The 25,242-nt window shown below is 35.0% G+C and overlaps 2 protein-coding genes and 1 pseudogene across 2 annotated transcripts; all 3 read left to right on the top strand.

Annotated features, from left to right (window-relative positions):
- The first annotated feature begins 1,481 nt into the window (after positions 1-1,481).
- Positions 1,482-1,716, top strand: LOC125787083 (U2 spliceosomal RNA; annotated as a pseudogene).
- Positions 1,717-4,209: 2,493 nt separating this feature from the next.
- Positions 4,210-15,221, top strand: LOC103022947 (patr class I histocompatibility antigen, A-108 alpha chain-like). Its single transcript, XM_049470265.1, has 6 exons — positions 4,210-4,389; positions 8,610-8,873; positions 8,970-9,248; positions 9,785-10,078; positions 10,159-10,275; positions 13,794-15,221. The coding sequence occupies exons 1-6, from the start codon at positions 4,311-4,313 to the stop codon at positions 13,871-13,873; spliced, it is 1,113 nt and encodes a 370-aa protein (XP_049326222.1). The 5' UTR covers positions 4,210-4,310; the 3' UTR covers positions 13,874-15,221.
- Positions 15,222-19,452: 4,231 nt separating this feature from the next.
- On the top strand, positions 19,453-23,709 carry LOC125786769 (uncharacterized). The gene is made up of 5 exons (XM_049470273.1): positions 19,453-21,359; positions 22,230-22,274; positions 22,359-22,463; positions 22,685-22,710; positions 23,139-23,709. The coding sequence occupies exons 1-5, from the start codon at positions 20,978-20,980 to the stop codon at positions 23,247-23,249; spliced, it is 669 nt and encodes a 222-aa protein (XP_049326230.1). The 5' UTR covers positions 19,453-20,977; the 3' UTR covers positions 23,250-23,709.
- Positions 23,710-25,242: the final 1,533 nt, after the last annotated feature.

The following is a 25,242-nucleotide window of genomic DNA, read 5'->3' as shown; positions in this document are numbered from 1 at the left end:
AAACATTAATAATTTAAATTGTAAGTTATTAAAGACTACTATAACTACTCATTTCAGTGACTAAGTCAACATATAGGTGATCCTGTTTAAAAATGTGTGCATGTGTGCAGTGATGTCAGTAATGCGTTACTAAATTACTCTAATCTGACCCTTTTTTCCAGTAACGAGTAATCTAACACGTTACTATTTCCAATCCAGTAATCAGATTAAAGGCGAGAGAAGCGCGTTTTGTAGCAAAGGTTTGAGAAGCTTCTGTTAATGAGGTACAACCACTGGTTCACTCACCGCACTCCACTGTTTCACTCTTAAAATGTGATTACAACATAAAACTAGGCCAAAGTAACAAAAGTGCACATGATGCCAGCCTAGAACATATACACGGTTTTGTTTTGTAAAACCACTCCTTGCTGCCCTGCTGAGAACAACAGGTTCAATGTTCAGATTTTTAGTGTTAAATATGTCAGGTCAGAAAAGGCTTTCTTTATTTTATATTCTTTTTATAAATCAAGTATTTATGTTAAGGGAAATCAAGAAAAAATATATATTTTTTATAAAACAATTATTTTTAATAAAAACAATATTTTTTTATAAAAACTTTTATTTTTATAAATGTCAAGAGATACATTGTTGCTGTTAAAAATGCATTTTCCAAAAAAGGGAGTATTGGCAAAACTGGTTATAATTTTTATGTTAAGGCGGCGGGAGGTGGTGTCTGCAGCTGCTGAAAGTAACTAATAAAGTAACTTGTACTTTAATAAAGTAACTTAGTTACTTTTAAAATCAAGTAATCCATAAAGTAACTAAGCTACTTTTTTAAAAAGTAATCAGTAATTACTTTTTCAAAGTAACTATACCATCACTGCATGTGTGTTGATAGACTGTGGTGTGAATACTTTTCAACCACAGACACTGACCCTCATCTTTCTCACCATCTAGCTGCACTAAAACCAAAACCACATCCTGCACAGTGAACACAGGTGTATTTTCCATTAGATATAGAAATCAGTCCAGTCCTTTTTTATCTAAAAAAATAAGACAAGATACCACACATCATCAATGAGTCTTTTTAAAGGGCATGCCTTTTAAAGCATATTGTGTTTCTAAATACATTTTTTTTTAATTAATTTACTTATTTCTTGGAAATGGTTTTCTCATGTAGGCTGTAACTAATAACAATGTTGTTTAGTTATTATGTTAAAAGTAAAAAACGAGAATGGAGACAAAATGACTTTTTAGTTTTTTAGTAGCTTGTGTCCCTTAACTTGGATACATCTGACCAATAATGGTCCAGCAGGCAGGTAAAGGAGAGGAATGATTATTAATATGGTATGATTCACTTTAGGTGTGCTTGAAATTGTACCACAATTTTCGTCCAGGCACAGATACTGCATTGTTTTTGTAGCATTTAACACTATATGTAAGACCAAGCGGATTTTAACTGGGACCGTGTGCTTTCGTCAGATGAGACCAAAGATGAGACCATCGCTTCTCGGCCTTTTGGCTAAGATCAAGTGTAGTATCTGTTCTTATCAGTTTAAGATCTGTAAGAACGAGCCCCAAGCAACCTGTTCCATCATATTCCATCGCAAAACCAGGTGCGGAGGCCGAGAAGCGAAGCTCGTAGAGCTTTTAAGGAGATTTTAGAATTAGTTAAGAAGATTGTTATTTTTAGTAAAGTTTTTAGATGTTTTTACAGGAGTGATGAGGAAAAGTAACCTGGTGAATTATACTGGTGAAATTTCTCTGACCTGAGAAAAAAAAAAAAAAACAAAACATTGCAACAAACACTCGAAGTGGGTCTGGGGTAACACTAAGAATGAGTACGCAGAAAAAGTGAGTGCATAAAAAAGAGGAAAGTTCTATCTTGTTGGAAAAAAGAAGGTTCTACAAAGTACTAACACCAAGGGTGCCAATAATTGTGGCCCACATGATTTCATTTAAAAGATTTATTTCTAAATGTGTGATTTTTTTTCCCCACCAAATAAAGGCACTTGAATTAAAGCTTAGATGTTTCTCTTTTTTTGCATTGTTGTTTTTTTTTTTTTAAGAATTTATTAGCAGCCAAAGAACACTTCTCCGGGGGTGCCAATAATTATGGAGAGCGCTGTAGATAATAATGACAATGACAAATTAATCTGATTAAAAACATTGGTTCATTGAAAAATTATTAATACCTATTTATTAATTATTAATTAATTAATTTATGGAACATTGTATTTTATTATCATGTTGCATTTCGTAGCTTAATTAAGTGTATTTTATTGTTTATGTCCAGTAAAACCTTTCTAACAACTGCAGTTAAGTCAGTGTACTACACATTCTACAGTAAATTACTGCTTTACTACTTGTCCTAATAGCTGTGTGTGTGTGTGTGTGTGTGTGTGTGTGTGTGTGTGTGTGTGTGTGTGTTGTTTATCTGCAGGTTCTGCTGAGATATGAGTGGAGGATCCATGTGTCCTGGGTTTGGCAGTGCAGGATTACTGTAATTAGTCTCTCACTTTATTAATGACATAAGGCAAAATAAAGAAAATTATGTTTCTGTATAATGTCATGATCTTTGTGATGATAAAACCCAATTTTATAATAAAAAGATTTGCTATTTCAATATTCAAAACAATTTGCAAATAGGTACAGTTGCATTATGTATATGTGAGAAACTGTATGTGCTGTATTTTTTGTCAAATGCTGGCCTGAAACAGCTGGATCATTTTGAGCTAGAGTGTCTAGAGTGCTGGGTAGTATTTGTGTAGCTGCGTTACTCACTATGCAGCAAACAGGTCTGCTTTCCAAACTAATTAACATCATCATCAACTTGTAAATATCCTACCAATATCACTGTAGGCGCAAGTACACACTGGAAATATATTAAGTAATAAAGCAATGTATTATTTTGTCTGGTAAAAAGCTTTAACATTGCAGTGCAGTGCTGTGCTTAAAAGCTATCATCAATGCTCAATAAATTCATGATGTTACCAAAGCCAATGAATAGTCATGTTAAATAACTGTGATCTCAATATTAATCAAAAATAATTGTGATCATGATTTTTGCCATACCTTTTTGCCAGATACTGTAGACAAATAATTTCATGTATATTGTTCTCAAATTTTATATATACAGTACTGTGCAAAAGTATAAATATATATTACACTTGTAATACTCTTGCAATATAATACAAAATATTTTTTCTGAACACTTTTTGTTGAATAAATGGGAAAACGTATATACAAAAACAAAGTATACAAAAACAAAATATATATTAAAACAAAAATGACAATAACAACAACTAGATATATTACAATAAGTATCCTGATAGATAATGTATAACACAATAATGTGTAGTCATATTTGTTTGATTCAATGATTTTAAAATTGACCAAAAGGTACACAAATTCTGCAAAATGACTGTTGGTGACCTAAAATAGTATCATGAGCTTTTACTAATGGACCATGTATTCCATTCCTCAAAAAGTAGGCAAAACAGTACATCAACACTGGATTTTCTTTTAAATAGTCCTTTTACCCTTTATGACACACAAAAACAAATTATTGAAATAAATATAAATATGTATTAGTCTTAAGGGCCAACAAGAAATTACTTTAAACTGCCAGCATAAAGTGTTGTACTAAATTCTGGCTATACACTACATCCAGCTTCTAGATAACTAAGTTAGTTAACTTAGCGACGCCCCTGAATGAAACACACACTGTTGAACTGCACGAAACCGGCTCGTTTATTTTTCCGGTGTTCTGTCAAGTTGTGCTACCTATCGATTTGTGCTACTTAGCGGCTCTGCGCATGCGCTGAACTCTCATTTTTACTGTTTTCATGTGTTTTTACTGATATTTAAGTTTTTTTTCTCGGGTGCATTGTACAATCTGGCCTCACTGTCATAGTTTGCTCGAGTGTATAAAAAAAAAATGATAATAATAATAATAATAATATATATATATATATATATATATATATATATATATATATATATATATATATATATATATATATATATATAAACTATAAAAACGGTTTCTAATTACTTAATATATTGCCTTAACTTTAACCTAATACAGCGATTAGGCTACTGAAATATAATACCGAGACTTCTACTGCGAGCATGTTTTAATATGTTGAATTTTACCTTTAAATATACATTAGGGTAGCATAGTTTGACAAGGTTGCTAAAATCGACAGAACACCGGCGAAGAGCACGCGGCCTGAAAAAGCGCCATTCCTTTACTCGCTATTTACTTCTCGGTACAGCAATCATCGGCGGAATAAACACTTCTACAAACAACTGGTTTAAAGACTGTTATGCGAGACATGGAGGAAAGGACGGAGGTGCTGAGATTACTTTTTTTTCTCGCAGTTTCTTTGCACCTGTCTTCAGCAGGTGAGTCTGATTATGTTCTGACGTTAGATGTGAGCTGGGCAACGTTAAGTGACGCGCTACCAACAGGAATCCACGAGGCTGAAGTTGGTTTAGCTTTTGATTCTTTTGGAACTTGGTAAAGTTAGTTTAAAATTCAACATTCAGCGAAAATTCGCGTTAGATTTTCTGAAAACACCCAAACTTTCCCTTTCTCAGAGGATATTAACTGAAAATTGCAAATATCACTGCAGCGGGCGCTGAAGTTCCTAAGGGACCGTCTGTAAATTACGGACCCTAATTAAAAAGAACGTTCATAGCGCCTTTTAATGCAATTGCTACTGTAAGGCACTTGTTGGATCCATTTATGTTTCTTAAAATTCATGTTAATTTTGACCACTTACCAGTTGGGGTTTAGGTTTATAGGTGACTGTAAGGTGATTTTATATTCATATTTTATATGGGCATGTTACAGTAGCATTTAATTTCACTTAAATATTCTAAAAAAAAATTCAACCAAGTCCTTCTTTTCAAAACTAAAAGTTGTAGTATGTTTATCAGTTTGTCATTACGGCAGCGTTTTAGGGCCACTCTTAAAAAAAAATAAAAACGGTTCACTTGAATAAAAAAAGTCGTAATATTAAGAAATTAAAAATGCAATATTATGAGAATAAAGATGTATTGTTTTGAGTTAAATGTAGTTCTAACTGCTTGAGCTGCCAGTTTAAGAAGCTTGAAAGGAAAGGAGTATTTTTCGCTTATGATCTGTTACATTGCTGCTGTGATTACCGTCAGTTAGCCACATTTCTAACCTGCTGCTTAATAATGCTTTATTGTTTTAGTTAGATTATACAATGTCCAGATTTTGCCATGAAGGCAAAACTGATAGCCTAGCCTTCAGGTCCCCCGCCCTGAGAAGCCCCCCCATGTCGGGCGCTGCTTTGCAGAGGTTTCTGCTGCTCTTAGTTTGTTTGTTTTTTTGCGCCCAAAGGAACATGCAGTCAATTCCAGTCATAAATAAAGGAAATAACTATTTTACTGATGCAGAATGACTGTGTGTAACATAGGGTTGGTTGACATATTTGGCAAAAAAAAAAGTAAAAAAAAAAAAAAATCTCAAATTTAAGTCACGGAAATCACTGGGTTATATTCTACCAACTCCTATATATCCAAATCTATATATGATCTTGTAGATTATTATTTTTTTAAATTTAAATTCATTCAACAATTTACGGTCTTAGTGACCAAAAATGTCACATGGTGTGAAATGACTGTTATTGTGTATTAAATTAATGCATAATGTGATAATGTCAATTCATCCTGATTATTATCACTACTATATAAAAGTATAGCATTTCTCACATGCAAATTTGTTACCTTTTGCAATATTTTTCATTATCTACACACATAGGTATACCTTTCATCAAATTAATTAAATATACTTTAAATTACTTTGGGAATACCTTTTTATAAAAGTAACAAAATTCTTGGAACCTTTGTTTCTGAACTCATGAATCTGCATTATAGTTTTGATTTGTAATGATGTATCCGAATATAGTATGTTTTTAAACGGTTTAATTTACATAGGATTTGCATACACATGTAATTAAATTTTGACAAACTATTTGTATAAACAAGATAACTTTTATTAGTGTAATATCATGATATTAACGCCCTACCTCTTACAATTTACTTTGGCTTAAAGCACATTTTTAGGTATTGGAATAAATGATCAAATTGATCCAAATTATAATATGAACTGCCCAAATAAACATCTTAAAACATTGCATTTTTATTATTTTAGAACAGCTGTTTAAATTTTATATAGTGTTATATATTTAAAGCAGCTCAAAAAATTATTTTGGTAAAATAAGAAATTAATAATTAATAATTAAATGATCTTTACTTTGACATGTATATTATGCTTCACAGTGTATTTGACATTGATATGGTTTACATAACATCAGTAAAAGGTTTATTTCATTTATTCATGGCTGGAATTGCCTGTATTTATGTTTCCGCAAAAACCAAACTAAAGGCAGTGGAAACCCCCGTGAACAAGGGAAGTGTCTCACAGTGGAGGAGCCGAACGCCAGGACAACATCATGGCAAAATCTGGACACTGTTTTATCTAACTGTAACAGAGCATCAATAGGCAGCAGGTTAGACATGTGGCTAACTGATAGTAAACACAACAGCCCTGTAACGGATCATGAGCAGAAAATGCTCCTTTCCCTCCAAGCTTGTTAAACTGGAAACCCAAGCAGTTAGAATTTCCCTTAAAAATACTACAACTTTATTCTCATAATATAATGACTTTATGTAATATTACGACTTTAATCTCAAAGTGAATGTTTTGTGAGCAGGAGAACCCGCTGAAACGCGAACATCCCCTGAATGTCGAATTTGACTCCATATTCGCAGCCTTGTTTTCCCCAGCTGAAGGTGGGGCTTTACTGAATGATCTAAAGTGAACTAAAGGGAGTGTTCCTGTGCATATTATATTAGACGCTTCATAGACTAATACGGAAGAAAATATAATGAACGAAAGCCAGTACATCTGTTTACTAACATTGTATATTTACAATATGTCATTAAATGACATTTTTTTGATACGACTATTCTTACTTTTTCCAGTTTTAATTACAACACGAATTTGCTATTGTAGTGTGATTCATTCACTTTTTAAGTAGGATATATCCTGAATAGATGACTTTACTCCTACTTTAAGGAAAACTAAAGCTAATTTTTTACTCTAAAGTTGGCAACATGGCATAATGAGCCATTTTGCACGAAAAAATAGTTTTTGACTAATGTTACTCTGTGATTTTGAAGGACTTTTCATATTGGGCCAGAACAAATACACATCAAATGAAGATCGACACAACACCTGCTTGAACTAAACAGACTCTTTGAGGAGGCGATAGCAGGGGTCATATCTATTAACATGTTTATATTTTTAGTTGAAATATGTTTGTAATTATTATTTGTAATTATTATTTAATAATTATCGGTTGCTCAGTCCTGCCGCTTTGCGCTCTATAACATCCGAAAAATTAGACCGTTCTTGACGCAACAGGCCACCCAACTCCTGGTGCAAGCGGTCGTCATCTCACGCCTCGACTACTGCAATGCCCTGCTAACTGGCCTCCCGGCCTGTGTAGTAAAACCACTCCAGATGATCCAGAACGCAGCAGCACGTCTGGTCTTCAACCAGCCAAAACGGTCACCCCGCTGCTCATTGAGCTCCAGTTGATGCTCGCATCAAGTTCAAAGCTCTTACAATCGCCTACAAGGTGATGACAGAACAGGCTCCTTCCTACCTGCACTCACTCCTGAAGGCTTACGCTACCTCCCGGCCGCTGCGCTCCTCCAATGAACGTCGCCTCGCTTTGCCAAAAACTCACACAAAGCAATCCAGACTGTTCTCATACAGAGTTCCCCAATGGTGGAACAAACTACCTTCCACTACCAGATCAGGAGAATCTCTCGCTATCTTTAATAAACTCCTGAAGACTGAGCTCTTCAAAGAGCACTTACTCTCTTAACACCTCTAACACACTAACTACTTCTAACCTCATTTCCTTCTTCCCCTCCTTCACTCCTCTATCCTATTATTCCCCTTTGACCTCCTTTTATCCCTATCCAAAGATGTTTTACCTTTAAACTTATTTTACATTGTACTTGACTATTGTAAGTCGCTTTGGACAAAAGCGTCTGCCAAATGTAATGTAATGTAATGTAATGTATTATTATTTATTTATTTATTTTTTTTTTTTTTTTTATGAGTCAGATTTGTCATGCCCCATGGGCACTTGGTGCCATATACACAGTGTATAGCATATCGATTGCTATTTTGTTATTCAGCAGTTTGTTATTCAGGCTTAGTGATAATGATATAATAAAAATGTATAGTATCACTATTATTGAAACTTCTATCATGATTCTATTAAATTATTGTCCATCCCTACTTGCTGTCCTTCATTGGTTACTGCTCTTTGTCTCTCTTTAAAAATAAATATTATCTGGTTGGAGATTTAATGTCAGGAAAGTAAAAACTTGTGCATAAAATTAAAGAAAATAATTAATCAAACTTTGACTGAGTGAAATTGAGCCATGTTAGTGAAGATCTTGCAAATTAACACACATGCACATCACAGGTCGGGCTGTGCTTTTTGACTCTTGAGTATAGAGATGATGTACATGGAGTTTGAAAGAGGGTCTGTTCATTTTCTTCATTTCAGGCAGTCACTCTCTGCAGTACTCCTACACTGTAGTCTCCCCTGGAACAAACCTCCCAGAGTTCACTGCAGTGGGTCAGCTGGATGGAGAGCAGATTGTGTACTATGACAGTAACATCAGTGAGATTATTCCAAAGACAGAGTGGATAAAGAATGTTGATGATTATGCAGAATACTGGAACGAAGAAACTACGAGACTGCAATGTGATCAGCAGCGTGCCATAGATGATCTGACTAGAGCAGTGCAGTTCTCTGACCACACTGAAGGTAAAACAAATGCGCACTCTCTCTCTCTCTTTCTCTAAAATATTTTTTTCTATACTTAAAAAATCTACGTGTGTGTGCACGTGCGTGTGAGTGTAGGTGCAGGTGTTCACACATTCCAGTCAGTGTACGGTTGTGAAAAGGATGATGATGGAACTGAGAGAGGATATAAACGCAACAGTTTTGATGGGGATGATTACATCAGTCTGGATCTGAACACTGAAACCTACAATGCTGTTGTTCCTGAAGCTGTTCCTAATAAATGGATGTTGGAGAGGGCTGACACAGTCAGGAATCAAAAAGCCTACCTGCTGAACGAGTGTATCGAGCTATTACAGAAGTATGTGAAATATGGCAGATCCACTCTGGAGAGGAAAGGTAATGTGTGATCTGCTCTATTACTGCATGTATTACTGAGTACCAGAATAGATAATTCTAGAATAATAACTGTTGAATAGATCGTACTTATATGTTACTTCAGTCTTAAGGGTTTTGGACATGCAAGGTGAGCTCAGGTTGTAAACAGGAAATACTAAAATTCCAGGTCTCAGAGCTTATACCTTACGTCAGGCTGTTCACACAGTTCTCCTTAAACCAGGCTCTGATTTCATTGACTCCTATGGGGATCTGAATTAACTACTGTTTGTATATTGTCCCCACAGCAGGTGAAAGGGGCCCACATCTGATTTTGTCACCAATCTGATGTTTATTTTAGGCTGTTTTACACTATATTTTAATGCAGCCCATATTTGATATGTGTTTGAGCAGTCTGTGCTGTTTAAATGACATGCATGCAAAAAACAGCAATATGTGATGTTTCGGTTTCATACTTGTCACAATGGCAAGCGTATGAATGAGTCAAGCTGCAGGTTACAGACATTTTTCTCCCTTTATCTCTATCTCTATCTCTCCAGTTGCTCCTGAGGTGTCTCTGTTCCAGAAAAACTCTTCTTCTCCAGTGGTGTGTCATGCTACAGGATTCTTCCCCAAAGCAGTGAATATCTCCTGGCAGAAGAACGGAGAGGAACTGAATGAGGACGTGGAGCTCAGAGAGACGCTGCCCAACCAGGATGGAACCTTCCAGAAGAGAAGCATTCTGACCGTCTCACCTGAGGAGCTGAAGAACAACCAGTACACCTGTGTAGTTCAGCACAGCAGCCTGGAGAAGGTGCTGGTTCTGCAGGTGTCTGATCATAAAGTCCTGTCAGGTATAATAGACTTACAAGTAATAACTTATAAATGATTATTCGTTCGGCAGAAAACAGTCTTAATTTAACAACTGTAACAGCTGGTGTTGCAGGGGGAGATGGAGTATCAGTGGGTGTGATCATTGGTGTAGTGGTGGCTGTTCTCCTGCTTGTCTTCATCGCCTACGTTTTTTTTATCTGGAAGAAGAAGAAGTCTGGTAAGTGAAGAGAGATTTAGATTACACTGTAAAAAACACAATTCTTAAAATGTACAGTCGTTGCCAAAAGCTTTGAGAATTGCACAATTTTGTTTTTCACAAAGTTTGCTGCCTCATTCATGTTTGAATGGTAAAACGAAGTACAATTACAAGCATTTCATACGTTTTTATTGAAAAATACATCCAGTTTAAACAAAGTGTTGAACCTTCTTATTTAAGCTTTCTGCAGTTTGCCTTGGCGTGCTGGATATCAAAACCTTGTTTGATGGCAACCCATTCTTGCCTAATCAGTGTTTAGAGTTAATTAAAGCTTCCGGGTTTTTGTTAGTCCACCTTCATTTAAGGATTGACTACAGGTTCTCAATGGTTGATGATTGAGATCTGGGCAGTTTCCTGGCCATAGACATAACATTTTAGTTTGAACCCAAAGTTTTGTTCACTGAGCCACTTTGTATTACTTTTGCCTTGTGACATGGTGCGCCATTGTGATGGAAAATGCAAGTGTTCATTTAAAATTGCTCCTGGATCATTGGGAAAAGTTGCTCTTGGAGGAGGTTTTGATACCATTCCTTATTCATGGCAGTGTTCTTAATAAAACACACACTCTTCTTGCAGATAACTGGCTTATTTGCTGCCCTTAGGAGACCTGACACTTGTTTTAGTTTCTTGGGTGCCCTGAAGTGCTTGATGATTAGATAAATGGTTGATTGGGGTTCTGTCTTACAAGCAGCAATATTCCTCCTGGGAAACGCCTTTTGATGCACTGCAGTGATTGTAACCATTGGTTAACAGAAGAAAACTTAAAATAACTACTACCCACTACCATCCAGTCTGCTCTTCTAATCAGCATGACAGAGTGATATCTGCATGTCTTGCAGACTGGAATGCAGTAATATTCATGATGAGGTCATTTTTATTGCAGGGAAATTAATTGCAATTCTTCTGATCACTCTTTACAATCCAGAGTTCATACAAACGGGCGCCATAAAAAATAAAAACCAAAATGTGTGCCTTTCTCAAATCTTTTAGCCGTGACTGTACGTGAGGTGTGTTGACTAGGGTTGCAGTGGTATGAGATTTTCATGGTATGAACTGTCTACAAATATCAGTTTATATATTTTTTAGGTGTTGTTTTTGTTGTTCTTTTGTTTTCTTCTTTTTCTTCTTCTTCTTCTTCTTCTTCTTCTTCTTCTTATTATTATTATTATTATTATTATTTATTTATTTATATTATTATTATTATTATACACTGACCCCTAAAGTAATGAAAACACAATATTTTTGGTTGAATAAAAGCTTAGCTATAAAGAAGTCTTAAAATACATTTTAATAGAAGTATAGATAAAATATCTCCCTTTTGAAAATAAATAAATAAATAAATAAAAATAAATAAAAAACTCTTTTTAACTGTTTTACACTTAGACAAAACAATAATGCACCAATAAGTTGATAGAAATATTCATTACATTCCAACTATGTGTTAGTGTAATGATGATATATTAGGGTGATTACAATATTAGAGTGAAAGAATACGTTTATTGAGGAAAATTGTATATTTGAAAGAAGGCTCTAGTTTAGACCCTCTTGGTTCCTCTATTCTGGATATAAGATTATTGAGATTGTGCCGGTTGGGTATGGTGGAGGTTCTACAGGTTCTGTATGGATCCTGCAGCACAATTACCCACATATGTTGCTACAGCTGGGCCTGTAGATCCTGTAGCCCCCAGCTGCTCCATAAATGCTGGATTGGTGATTAATCGGATGAGGACGTGGACACGTTCCTGAGAAACCCTTGCATTGTGGGGGCAAGCATTATCCTGCTGAAATCATTATTAGTGGTACCTGAATGATGTATGCAATGGATCCACAGATCATCACACCAGCTGTTGGGGCAATGATTGAATTGTACACCATGTACTCAAACCCAGCTGTTGGCAGATCCCAAAGAGAACCAGGATTTGATCCTAAAGACAATACGATTCCAGTCTATAGCAGCCCGGTGTTCTCATTAATAACACCACTGCAAATGAAGATGATGGTAGCTGGCTGACAGCTGCCTAGATGGCAGGCAATTTGTCAAACCGACCATCTTTCTCTGCTAGCCCAGGGGTTCTTAAACTTTTTTTGCTGTGTGATGCCTTTTAAGGGTTCTGAATATTTCACAAATCAGGTAAAGCGACTCAGGATAATGTCCAGATTTTAAGTACATTTAAACAAAGAATCACCCTTAAAACAAAAACTTTACCTATGATTTGGTTTTATAAGGAAAACCATGCCCTCTCTCCCCTTTTCTTCTGCAGTGAACCAATTGGTGCTCAATGTTATACTAATAACACACAAAGCGCCAAAACACCATGTGGGGTCACATTTTGAAAAAGTTTAGTACTAGTACACATTTTGTTTGCCATTTTTCCTATGCCACCCCCCCCCCCCCCCCAATCTTGGCCAAATATATTCATATATTTGTTGTTTTTCATCATTTGAGAGATTGAACTACACTTGCTCTGCGGGATTCTACCAGTCGTGTCTACCAGTCAACAATCTCTTACTAAGAGATACACAACCCAGAAGTAGCCTGTGTCTATTTACAGGGGTTGGACAATGAAACTGAAACACCTGTTGTAATTTTAATGTGGGAGGTTTCATGGCTAAATTTGAGCAGTCTCATTAATCTTCATTAATTGCACAATACCGCACCAGTAAGAGCAGAGTGTGAAGGTTCAATTAGCAGGGTAAGAGCACAGTTCTGCTCTAAATATTGCAATGCACGCAACATTATGGGTGACATACCAGAGTTCAAAAGAGGACAAATTGTTGGTGCCCGTCTTGCTGGAGCATCTGTGACCAAGACACCAAGACTTTGTGATGCATCAAGAGCCACGGTATCCAGCGTAATGTCAGCATACCACCAAGAAGGACCAACCACATCCAACAGGATTAACTGTGGATGCTGTAAGAGGAAGCTGTCTGAAAAGGATATTCGGGTGCTAACCCGGATTGTATCCAAAAAACATAAAACCACGGCTGATCAAATCACGCAGAATTCAATGTGCACCTCAACTCTCCTGTTTCCACCAGAACTGTCCGTCACCACAATCAATTATTGTGCTCTAAAACCAGGTGTTTCAGTTTCACTGTCCAACCCCTGTACATTGAGACATAACTGCATGCTGAGCAATCTGCTTTTTTTTGTTTGTTTGTTTTTTTGTCAATTTTATTTCCAGCTCATGATTATCATTATCATGGATTAATCTTCTCAATTGGTATTAAAACTGCTGTTTGGTAGCGGTATAAATAAATGTAGACGGTATGGTAACCAAAAATTTTCAAGACATGAAAACAGTATATGGCTGCACCCCTAGTGTTCACAAGAGTAAATATCAAGCACATTTTAACATTTCATCTCTGAAAAGAAAACTAATCTGAATGTAAAAATGAGGAGCTTTTTTATTTTCATTTTATTCATTTTCTTTATGGAATTTCAATGTTTGACAATCCTCTGCTTGTCTCTGTTTTAGGGTTTAAACCTGTTTCAGAAGTCCCCAGGACATCATCTGCAGACTTACTAAACCTTTTTGAGAACAGCATTACAGAATGACATAAACTCAACATTGTTTTTGACCAGCTTAACATATAGTCAGATAGACATAAGTGATCATAAGTGCACAGCCAGTAACAAAATGGCTTTTATTTACTTGAATGATCACACACCTATGTTTACATTGTTTGACCAAGCCTTTAGTACAGAGTTGGACAATGGGGGTCAGAGTCCAGCACAGTTTATTTAATTACCTGCTTTAACAGACCTACTAAACCTGGTAATTAACAGGTGAGTTAAATCAGATATGTTGAGCAGGTAAAGCACAAAACTGTAGGAATCTGGCCCTTCAGCACTGGAATTGCCCAGCCCTGCATTTGTAGCTTTGGTTTGTATGTAAATATAAAGATTTAGTAATTTTTTTAAATTATTTTATATTAGACTATAGTTACATTTTCAACAGATTTCTCCCAGGTCTCTGCAGGTTAAATATAAGAACTGTTTACTTTGTGCTCAATGCTAGAATTATCTGAAATTATCATATGTGAGGAAAAAGTTAGAAATGTATGACTGTTTCAGTTGTGAAGTGTATTTAGTCATTTTTATTTAACTTTTTTTTTTTCATTTAAATTATTTAGGTTAATATTTTAATCTATGGTAAAGGCACTTTTATTGTTGAAATACTGTATTAAATAAGTAATGTATAAATTAATATAAAATGTTTTATTAAAATCAACTTAAGATGTATTCTAGCTGAATAAAATGTTTTTATTTCAGATTAGCAAAATGTACACACATATAAAAAGGAAAGTATAGTTTTGCTTTTCCAGAACACTCTTTAGTTATACTACTTAGCACTTTCACTGTTGCTTGAGAGTTACTTAACCATGTTTCTGTTATGTAATAATATAACACTAGTTATTTTTTTATATCTTACATATCTATTATCTGCTTTTTTTCCTTTGTTTTAAAAATATCTTATTGTACATTTTTCGTTTTACATGCGTTTGCAATCCCCTTAGTAATTCTAAGTAATGTGCCTTCAGATTTTTTTGTATGGAGGAGAAAGCCACATAAGCCTAAATTGGGTTGTCATTTGCATATACTTTTCTTGAGTTTTGTTTCATTAGTTCTGGAGTTCTGTTACTAATCGATTCAAATGTTTTTAAACTGTTTCATTGTTAACATTAAACATATCTTGAAAGACTGCAAAATCTGGAACTTGTTCAATAATGATCTATCTGGCAACTATTGTACAATTCTGTTTGTGAATATGTGGTCAATCAAGTTAGCAATTCTGTTGTGTTTATGATCACAGAAAATAGGCTATTGCTGTACATTTGTATTTATACATTTGTGTCCTTTTTATGTCCATTTGGGTTTAATAAAAAAAATTGAAGTTCCCACATTCAGGTTGTACCTTGTTATTATTCAATGAATCAAACACACCAGCTGGTGGAGGAGAACATGATGCCAAGATGCATGAAAACTGTGATTAAAAACCACCAGGGTTATTCCACCAAATATTGATTTCTGAACTCTTTATGAACAATATATAATGATGTTTTCTATGGCTCACGTTTTAGTAGTACTGTTTCATTTTTTTCCTCAATTGCCAAAACAAAAATTTTCTTGAAACCACCCCTCCTTGTCTCTAAACTGTAAACACAAAACTCAATTATCAAACTACATTCAGAAAACCTATTCAGCTGTTAAAATCTCCTGAACACAGAGCAAACACGCTATAGTCAGAAATGAGTAATTAGTGATCAAACCTCTTCTCCTGATCCTTTTGATAAGGATTTAAGAGGGAAGTTTTTTCCTCTGATTTAAAACGCTTGCCAGAGGTGACCTACCCAGATGTGATCACTACCTTGTTGAAACGGAGTGTGTTTACACCAGAGAGGCAGTGAAAGCGCACCGCAGTTTGGACCATAGACTGTGTATAGGATGACAGGATGGACAGAGCATCGTCTCTCAAAGTGAAGCCACCCCAGGTCGGGCGCCCCCTGCTGTTCGGTTTCAGAAAGCTGTGTAACTCCACCCATCCCCATAGGTTTCAATTGCAAAACAGAACAACTTTCAATCACGTTTTTTTTCTAATATACTGTAATTCTATCTCCATTATTTAAATGCAGCAGCTAGTGTAACCTCTGCTTATATTGTCAATTTTTATATCCCCACAGAATTTGTTTTTTAAAATGTTATTCAGCTCTATTCAAAAAAGGTGTGGTTATTGTAAAAGGGCTGTTATGGGCGGGACCAATAACAGACCGTCAGCTCCGCTCCGCTCTGCAGCCTGTGACCTCGAGGCAGCCCTCAGGGGTGGGGTTATTTAAATGAGTAGGCTGTCTCTCCACAGTCTTTCTCCCTCCTCTGTTCTCTACTGCGCTCTACAGACTCGGGTATCAGGATCGCCAACATGGAGGAAGATTTTGGCTTCATTTTCATTGAATGAATGGGAACGGCGACACGGTGTCCATCTTTTTTTTACAGTCTATAGCAGCCCTTTACTTTCTCAGTGGAAAAGTTGGGAATATTTGTTCCTATAGTAGAGAAGGCATCACTATAGTGTATTTTGAGGTTGGAGCAAGTCAGGCGCTATCCAACACGTACTCTGCATGGTTTATAGATAAGAAGGAGGGAGAATGTGTATGTATATGCACATATAAATGAATAAATAAATAAATATATAAATAACAATAATTGTATAGGTAAATAAATAAATGAATAGATATGTGGAAATGTGGAAATAAATCAATAAATAAATGTAGAAATGTTAAAATACACGAATGAATAAATAAATAAATGTTGAACTAAATAAATGCACATATAAAGGAATAAATAAATAAATATATAAATAAGAAATGTAATTATTAATTTATTTATTTACCTATACAATTATTTATGCATGTATTTATTTATTTACATATTTATTTATTTATATGTGCATTTATTAATATATTTATTTCAACATTTATTTATTTATTTATATATTTATTTATTTCTACATTTATATGTGCATTTATTTATTTATACTTATGTCATTTTTGGGTACTTCATAGTTTACATGCTTAAAGAACAATTTGAAAATATCCTAGTAATGACCTGATTTTCAGTGTTTGTGACTCTCAGATTAGGTGAAGTTTGCAGTCATGTTGCAGCAGTTATTGTGACTGTGGAACAGTGTGGAAGGGGAGGTTTAAATTAAATTACATCCACTGTTTTGAACGCTGTTTATCGCAAAACGGAAGTGTCCTAGGAACAGCTACGTCACTTCCTACGCTCATCAATAATCATCTGAAACGGTCTATACAAATATATGCATGTGGTTGTTCTATGGAATCCAGAAACACCCTCTATGGAAAAATACCTATGGCTTTGTAAGTGCTACAGAAAGACAGAGTTGTGCTGTAGAGTAGACAGCAGTATTAACCCTCCTTGACCCTTTCCAAGTTGTACTATGCTCTGACACTGTTGATGACTTACAAGTTCACATGGTCTTCAATTATCTGCTGTATTTCAAACAGTTTAGTTGCATGTGTTTAAGTGCAAAATGTGTTTTAGTGGGTGAAAATATGTTTGCAAGGGGATGCATTTTATTTCAAACATGCTATTTTTACGTTCCCAAAGCACACCTTAACCATTACACACAGTTGTCTAACTATATTATTATTAAGGTGTTGACAATCAGCTGGTCATTGATGCAAAAGACTGTTCAGAAACACAGCACAGTGTTTTTAAGCAACTGGTTTTTAAGCAACTGGATTCCATCTAAATATCAAAATCAAAAAGCATATGGTAATGCTAACTCTCACCATAACGTTTCTTTCTCCCTCAAAGGGCTTTGTTTAAATTTTAAGCCTTCTTCCTCAGAATGCCTCCACTGATGAAAGTACAGTGAATTTCTCTCACTGAACTGTTCCAACGTGACCTCTTCCAACGTGCTAACATTGTTATAAAAAGATCAAACATTTGTCACTGGATATTTCAGATTTTTGAATATGGGGCCCTTCTTTTTAGTTACTATGTAATTTGCACTTTCTTTATATGTTGGTTGTTATGGGTTATGGTGTTATGGTGGTGGGTGCAAATGTAAGAATTACTGCGTGAGCAGTATAGGCAACATATGTAAGCAGCACTTACACTGTCTTAACTATTATATTTATACAGAGTGTATGTCAACTTTAACAGTTTGTCTACACTGTGGTTCTTTTAGGCTTTTTTTGTTGGGGGGTCTATTTAGCTTGGGACCCCCAAATGCCTTAAAATAGCCATGGATGGCAAACACAGGGAGACAACGCATCTTGTTCTGTTAATATTAAGATTTATTTTTAAATGTGGGCTAAGCAAAGAATCAAATCAGGAGAGGCCTTGCCTCCAAATCTGAATGAGTCTGCATCTGTGTGGTACGTTGCTTTTGCAGGAACATTGGGGGACAGAGCAGCATTGAGGAGTTCCTAAATGGTACAAGGTTTTTAAAAACATCTACGCGAATCTGTATATGTTTGCCACTGTGGCATGTGGAGGCCTCTAATGGAAACTTCTAGCAATGCATATAGAACACAGGTAAGTGGATTTCCATGGTCGAGCAACTCCATCCGAACTTTACAACACAGCAGTGCAGGCAAGCGGATATTTTGGCAATATACTGTACAGTATCCATGCAATTATTTGCATTTATTTACTGTTATTAACAGTGTTAAACGCTCTGTTTAGTAGCTAATCATGTTATTCTTATTCAATATTCTTTTCTTTAAAAATGCATGTGATTTTTTTATTGTAAGCCCTGCTGAAAACCGATGTGCACAGTCTGCGTTCGACCACTGGTGCTGAGACGGGAAGTCGGAGCACAAACAGCTTTAACCTCATCAAAAGCTGCATCGGAATGGCTGTCTCGTCTGCTGTTCACCTAACAGCATTGTTTCCACTGCGGTGCTCATCTTGGTGAGTTTCCAACCTCAGCACAGACCACCAGCCTGTTTTTGCAGAGAAACCTCTTAAGCATAGTTCCAACCAGACACTGCTCACATTTTTTTTCCGAAGGCCTGTTTCCTGTTTGTTAATTGCAGCGATGCCCTTCAGGAGCTTTGAAGATGCTGCCAGTCAACTTTTTTTATTTATTATGTTAACTACACAACATGTGGTATGCATGATTAACTACACAAATCTTAATTAATTCCAATTACACAGCAAATGGCATCAATACCCTCATCATCCTCATCTGCCTACACACTCAGGACACACAAGACTGGGCATTGTCCTGCAACAGGAGGATGCCAGGATGCGATACACCAGTGTAAGTTCTGACAATCGAGCTGAAGATTTCATCTTGCTACCTAACATTGTACCTATTGGCTACCCTATGAGGTTTGTGTGACCCTCCAAGGATACATCAGATCCTCAGACCATCACTGACCCATCACAAAACCAGTCATGCTGAATGATGTTGCAGGAAGCAAAATGTGTTCACAATGGTGTCACCAGACACCAGATTATTAAATGTCTGTCACATGCGCTCAGTGTGAACCTGCTCCCCTCTGTAAAGAGAATGGGACTTCAGTGGCTGACCTGCCATTTCTGGTGAAATGCCAGTCGAGCTGTGAGTACTTGTACATCAGACTCTCATGCCACCATGATGGTGCCTGGAGGTTTCTGACTGATTCTGAGTTTGTTTAGAATCATGCACACCAGCAGTCCACAGGAGGTCGCTTTGTAGAGCTCTGGCAGTGTTCCTTCTCACACAAAAAAAGCAGATACCGCTCCTACTATTAGGTTGATGCTATTCTACTGCTCTGTCCTGCTCTCCTTGTGTAATTGCCTGTGCCTGGGTATTTTCTTCATGCTCTTGAGACTGTGCTGTAAGACACAGCAAAACTTCTTGTTACAGCTTGTGTCATCCTAAAGTAGCTGAACTACCTTAACTACGCACTATCATTAGTGACAAGCGGCCTCATTTATAAAACTTTGCGTAACTTCTGGAATGTAAGTGTGCGTACAGACAAAAAATAGGAAATGGCGTACGGCCCAAACATTCAGATTTAAAAAAACATGTACGCACACCTGAATGCAGTTTCCACTTTATAAATCACAACCTGCTTAAAAATGTCCGCAGGTGAATCTGCCTTATGTTTCACCTCTGTACCGCCTGCATTTACCCATAAAATTCCATGCAAACACCCAATATTTAAATTCCCCATTCAGCCTTGGAGGGATAACAGAGCAAAACAGGGCAAAGAAGCAACATTTTGGAGAGTGTGAGGTAGAAGTCCTTGTTCAAGGTTGAGGAGGAAGAATTTGTTGTTTGGTGGTTTTAGCTAACACGAGGCAGTTAAAAATGTAGCTCCACATTCTACTGAAATGCACAATTTAGCATAACAATAATACAACAATACAGTACATATACAGCAGAAGATAAGATACTGAAAGCATTGACAGTTTATACAAACAAAAAATATATTTATACAAGTAAGAGTTAATCTTCCGTTCTTAATCTTGATTGATGCAGTATGAATATGCGTGGCCAAAGTATACTGTGATGATTAAGTGTTACCATCATTTTTGAACAGTGTGTTTATATTTTAAAATGTACAGAATATCAAATGATGATTTCAAATTAATTGCAGATCTAACAGGGGGGTCTTTAGCTTATCTTATCTGATTAAATTATCTTAACTTTAGTCAATGGATATTAAATAAAATATACTTCTTAAACGTTTATGGGTGGGCTTTTGTTTTCCTATATTAAAGATACTATTTACTATAATTGGTTACTGATTGCTTATTGTTTCCAAAGATATGAAGTTGTTGCTGTCAGACCACAATCTTAATTTATATTATTATTATATTAACAGAATTACTGCAAACATATAATTCAGGACTTTGTGTAGGCCACACCTCCAGCTATATTAAGCATGGTTTGATTGAACTGATCTACATTGGTTGTGTCTTTATGTCTAGTCTGAGAGAAAAGATGGTTCAAATATCGTTCCTCACTCTTCTGATCTACAGGGCTGGTGAGTGGCATTTATCTTAGTTAGATCATCATTAAACACAGAAAACTTTTTTTAAGATTCTTGAACTCTTACCTTACTTTAGAACAGATTTACAGCAGTTTAAGCTGAATTGTGTGTTTTGTGTGTTAATCTCAGACGGTCAATCAGGATGTTCTGTACTGTGTGTGTTGCAGGTTTACTCTTGGTGGTCGTGTCTGATCAGAACACTTTAAGACTGGAGGCAGAACCTGGAGATAATGTGACTATCTGGTACCAGCACAGCTTGACAGATCCAGCGTATATTACCTGGTTCAGACACCAGAACCTTTCTTTACCAGATCGTCTCGCTTGCCAACATTATAAACTGTACTTCTCACCAAGTCTGTGTCATTTTGTTCCCCAAAGAAACAGAATGATGATGTCTGTGAATTCTGAGAGTACATCTCTCATCATTACTGGGGTTAATTACTCTGATTCAGGACTTTATTATTGCATCACCCAGAGGGGCAACATCATAAACTTCAGCAACGCAACCTATCTACTGGTGACAGGTAACTTTATATACAGTACTAACACTATGAATATAGAACAAATAAACAAACAGCATCATATTCATAATGTAACAACTTTGGTTTCTCATTGTTTATTGTTGCCAATATGATACCAAGTTATGATACCTAAATTATTATTATTATTATTATTATTATTATTATTAATATTATTATTAGTAGTAGTAGTAGTAATTTGAAATCCAAATGAAAAGCCTTTCCCCTACAGTATATTACTGCAAATATTTTTTTCAGTATTAAGTAAAAGCTGTGTTTTTTTTTTTTTTTTTGCTTCTCTTGTAAAATAACATTTTGGATGTACTGTACCAACAAACTTATATTTTAATCATTATCCTTGTATTTGGCCATGTACCCTTAAAAAAACAAAAAAACAACAACATAATTTTAAATGATTATGGAAATGATTTGCTTATTTGATACTCTAGAGGCAGCACAGACAGTTAGTACCACAGTAGTTATCCATAATTATAAATGTTTGTATCCAGCCATCTAAACACTTAATGTTTCAAAATGCATATTTTAATAACTAGAAGTGCAGAGTGATATTCGTACTTCTTATGTTCATAATAACTCACATATTAGTACATTTACCTTGGTAGCAAATTAAACCCTCTTCACATTTAATTTAAATTAATGAAATGTGATATTATGTTTTTTATTGATTTTTAGTTAGTACAATAGTAACTGCTGGTAATTTTGTGACAAATGTGATGTTTATGTAACTGTAAGCAATCAATTCAAATAAATTATTATTTGATAATTGTTTATTTGGACATTTTATTGTGAATGTAATTAATTAAATCAATGTTCAATGACATATTGTTAAATATATATTTAACACATTCTTTTTAGATAGAAATGAAACTCTCTTCAAAAGCTCCAACAACAACATCAGAGGTTTGTTCTTGTTGTTTTATTTAGTTTTATTTTATCATATTTATAAATAAACTGTAAATTGTAATTTCTTTTACCTGTAAGCAGACGTACCCGTGTTCTTCATACTGAGTGTAATGTTTGGGGCCGTGATCGGGATTCCCACCAGTGTCCTTCTGATTATTCTGGGTTGTAGAAAACAACACAGAGATGGTAATGTAAAACTTCAAATTCAAATAACATTTTACTATTAATTGACTACAGTAAAATAATAAGAAATAATTTAAACAAATCTGATAAAAGTAACTTTTAAAAAGTAAATTTTATAAATGTTTATTATTTTATAAAATATTTACATATATGCATTACTTATTAAATATCTTGCAAGTAATACATTTCACAGTTAATCATGCTGTTACCATTCCTTATTACAGATAATGGATCTAAAGTGAAAGAAGTGGTAATTCTTTTTCATGAACACACATTTATACACTAACCATCACAGAAACAGTTTCAGTTTGCACCCAGAAGACAGTGTGGGATTTCAGTGCTATAGTAGGAAGATAAAATGACTAGGAACAATAAATAATTAATAATTTAAACTTTTATGTCATATTTATTGATCTACTCAAACAGAAGTAGTGTGTTACGCATGTGTAATACTGCAACAGCCCAAACAGAGTCACTCCATGACAGTCTGGCATGACTACCCACCAAGATTAATTCCTGTCTGGGTGCAACTTTTTCATGTATATATTTTTGTAACAATAATAATAATAATAATAATAATAATAATAATAATAATAATAATAATAATAATAATAATAATAATAATAATAATATCTTTCGGCAGTAAAAAAAAAAATCATGTTTTGTTATTTTCTACAGGAACAGGATGGGGACATGGTGAACTACACTGCTCTGCAGTTCTCCAAGAAGAAAAGACCAAGAAACAGTGAATATTCACACATTGTGTATTCTTCAGTAAAATGCTATTAGATCCTTATTCAGGTCAAAAGGGCTGGGTTTATGGAAATCACTGAACGTTGCACTATTACTTTTGTTTAGACCTTACTAAGCAGGTTATTGAGAAAAATGAAAACATTTAAATTAGTATAGATTTGCTAACATGGTTCTGGACACATTGCTTATTCTTACATACATGTACTATAATTTAAAGTAGAGTTTTATACCATCCACAGTAAGTCAGCTTGTATTGAAAGATTCACTGATCGTTACCTGGAGTTCGGTTTACTATCCATCTTGGAAGTAATAAATCTGTTAATGTAAATCTACTTACAGCAGACTGTCTTCACAAAGTGAGTGGACTGATGGAGACTAGTGAGGGAAGGTGTGATCTTTTCAGATGGAAATAAAAAAGATCTGGTTGGAATAAAATACTAGCAATTTGTCTAAGAAATATTATTGTATTGTGGTGATAAATGGAATAAGAGGTTTCTATCCCGAAATCATGTCATTTACTACCCATGTGATTTCTGAGATTTTGATGTATAATAAAATAGTGTAAAATATGGACCAAAAAAATATGTTTACTTTGGGGACTTTTTTTTTTTGCCTCAGTGCCCTTGACAAATCCCTTCACCATTAATACTTTTTAAGAGCCCAAATCAAGGGAAATCAGCATTCTAAAAGACATTTAACTGTATTTTAAAGTCTATATTACATTATTATTATTATTATTATTATTATTATTATTATTATTATTATTATTATACAAAATTGTTCTAATTTCGACAACATTATTACAAATTACTGCAAAACCAGAATGAAAACTGTGTGTAGGACTACTGTGTGTAAAAATACGGACAAAAATGTTGTTAAAAATGTTGTTCCCACACTCTGAAAATAATGTTTTGATTTAGAACACCCCCTTGTGGGCAGTTTTTAGCCTTTATTTTAGAAGCAAAATGATCATAATGACTACACTGCTGTGTACAACCATCATTATTGAATTCAGGTAGTATGTACTCTTAATGTTTCCTCAGACCACAAATCACAGTATCATAGAAATAGAGGTTTAAAAGCACGTACAAAAGATTTCAATTATTGATTTTAATTAAAACTATTTCACTTCATCATTCTGTGTAATGACTTATGGATTTATAGAAATTGTGATTGAATGCATTCAAAATCCAGTCCACGTAACACATTGGAGGGTGCAACAAGTAAAGGGGTTTGAATTCTTTATTCAGTGTATACACATAAAAATATTAAGCATATATATCAAGCATCATCATCACATGCATTACTAAACATACAGTGTCCGTGCTGCAGAACAGTGAAGCTGGCTAATATACACTGTTTGTTTGCAAGTGGAATAAACATTCCATTTTGTACACTTATTAAATAAATATTGCAACTATAGATGCATCATGAAGGAATTATGGGATTGGGATGCTATTCAGAAGAAAGATTCAGAAGTAATGTGTAACGCTGCAACGTGCCTGATGTCTCAGCATGTAGAGTTGTAGAGGTTCCTAATGTTCCACCTGTGATAATCCATCCCAATATTCTCTGTTACACACAGTTTCTGCAGATTGTGTGGTAGGGGTATAGGAGTGTTGATAGAGCGTCCAAAAGAAACACATCCCACACATTTTCTATGATCAGAGATAGATCTGGAGATACAGCTTTTCATGACATAGCATAATAAAGTGCCTTTAAGGAAAGTACTGTTATAACAGTTACTTAATTTGATAACAGACAGAAATAGTAACATGTTTTGCAGTGTTTTTGCTTGACCTTGTTTTGTAAACACATATTCTCTAGCAGTACTTAAAAATGAAATGTTAACAAGTTTTAAACAGAAAATTACGCAGTTACTATACAGGCAAGAAATGTTTCCAAGTAAAATAAAATATGAAACAAATGACACAAAAAGGAGGCAGACAAAAAAAGTTCACATTGACTGATCCTTCATTGTCCTTCAGTAATCTACTGGAGCACCTTAAAAATATAAGCACAGTATAAA

The sequence above is a fragment of the Astyanax mexicanus genome, chromosome 22 (assembly GCF_023375975.1).
Source record: "Astyanax mexicanus isolate ESR-SI-001 chromosome 22, AstMex3_surface, whole genome shotgun sequence".
NCBI classification, from domain to species: domain Eukaryota; kingdom Metazoa; phylum Chordata; class Actinopteri; order Characiformes; family Acestrorhamphidae; genus Astyanax; species Astyanax mexicanus.
Note: the sequence above shows the minus strand (reverse complement) of the source record. Positions and strands in the feature narration are given on the sequence as shown.

Bases quoted from the DNA above. Each gene is read 5' to 3' on its own strand.
- LOC103022947 (XM_049470265.1), top strand. From the start codon at position 4,311: ATGCGAGACATGGAGGAAAGGACGGAGGTGCTGAGATTACTTTTTTTT. The intron at 4,390-8,609 runs GTGAGTCTGATT...TCTTCATTTCAG, and splicing joins TTTGCACCTGTCTTCAGCAG to GCAGTCACTCTCTGCAGTAC. The intron at 9,249-9,784 runs GTAATGTGTGAT...CTATCTCTCCAG, and splicing joins ATCCACTCTGGAGAGGAAAG to TTGCTCCTGAGGTGTCTCTG.
- LOC125786769 (XM_049470273.1), top strand. From the start codon at position 20,978: ATGTTCTGTACTGTGTGTGTTGCAGGTTTACTCTTGGTGGTCGTGTCT. The intron at 21,360-22,229 runs GTAACTTTATAT...CATTCTTTTTAG, and splicing joins AACCTATCTACTGGTGACAG to ATAGAAATGAAACTCTCTTC. The intron at 22,711-23,138 runs GTAATTCTTTTT...TATTTTCTACAG, and splicing joins GATCTAAAGTGAAAGAAGTG to GAACAGGATGGGGACATGGT.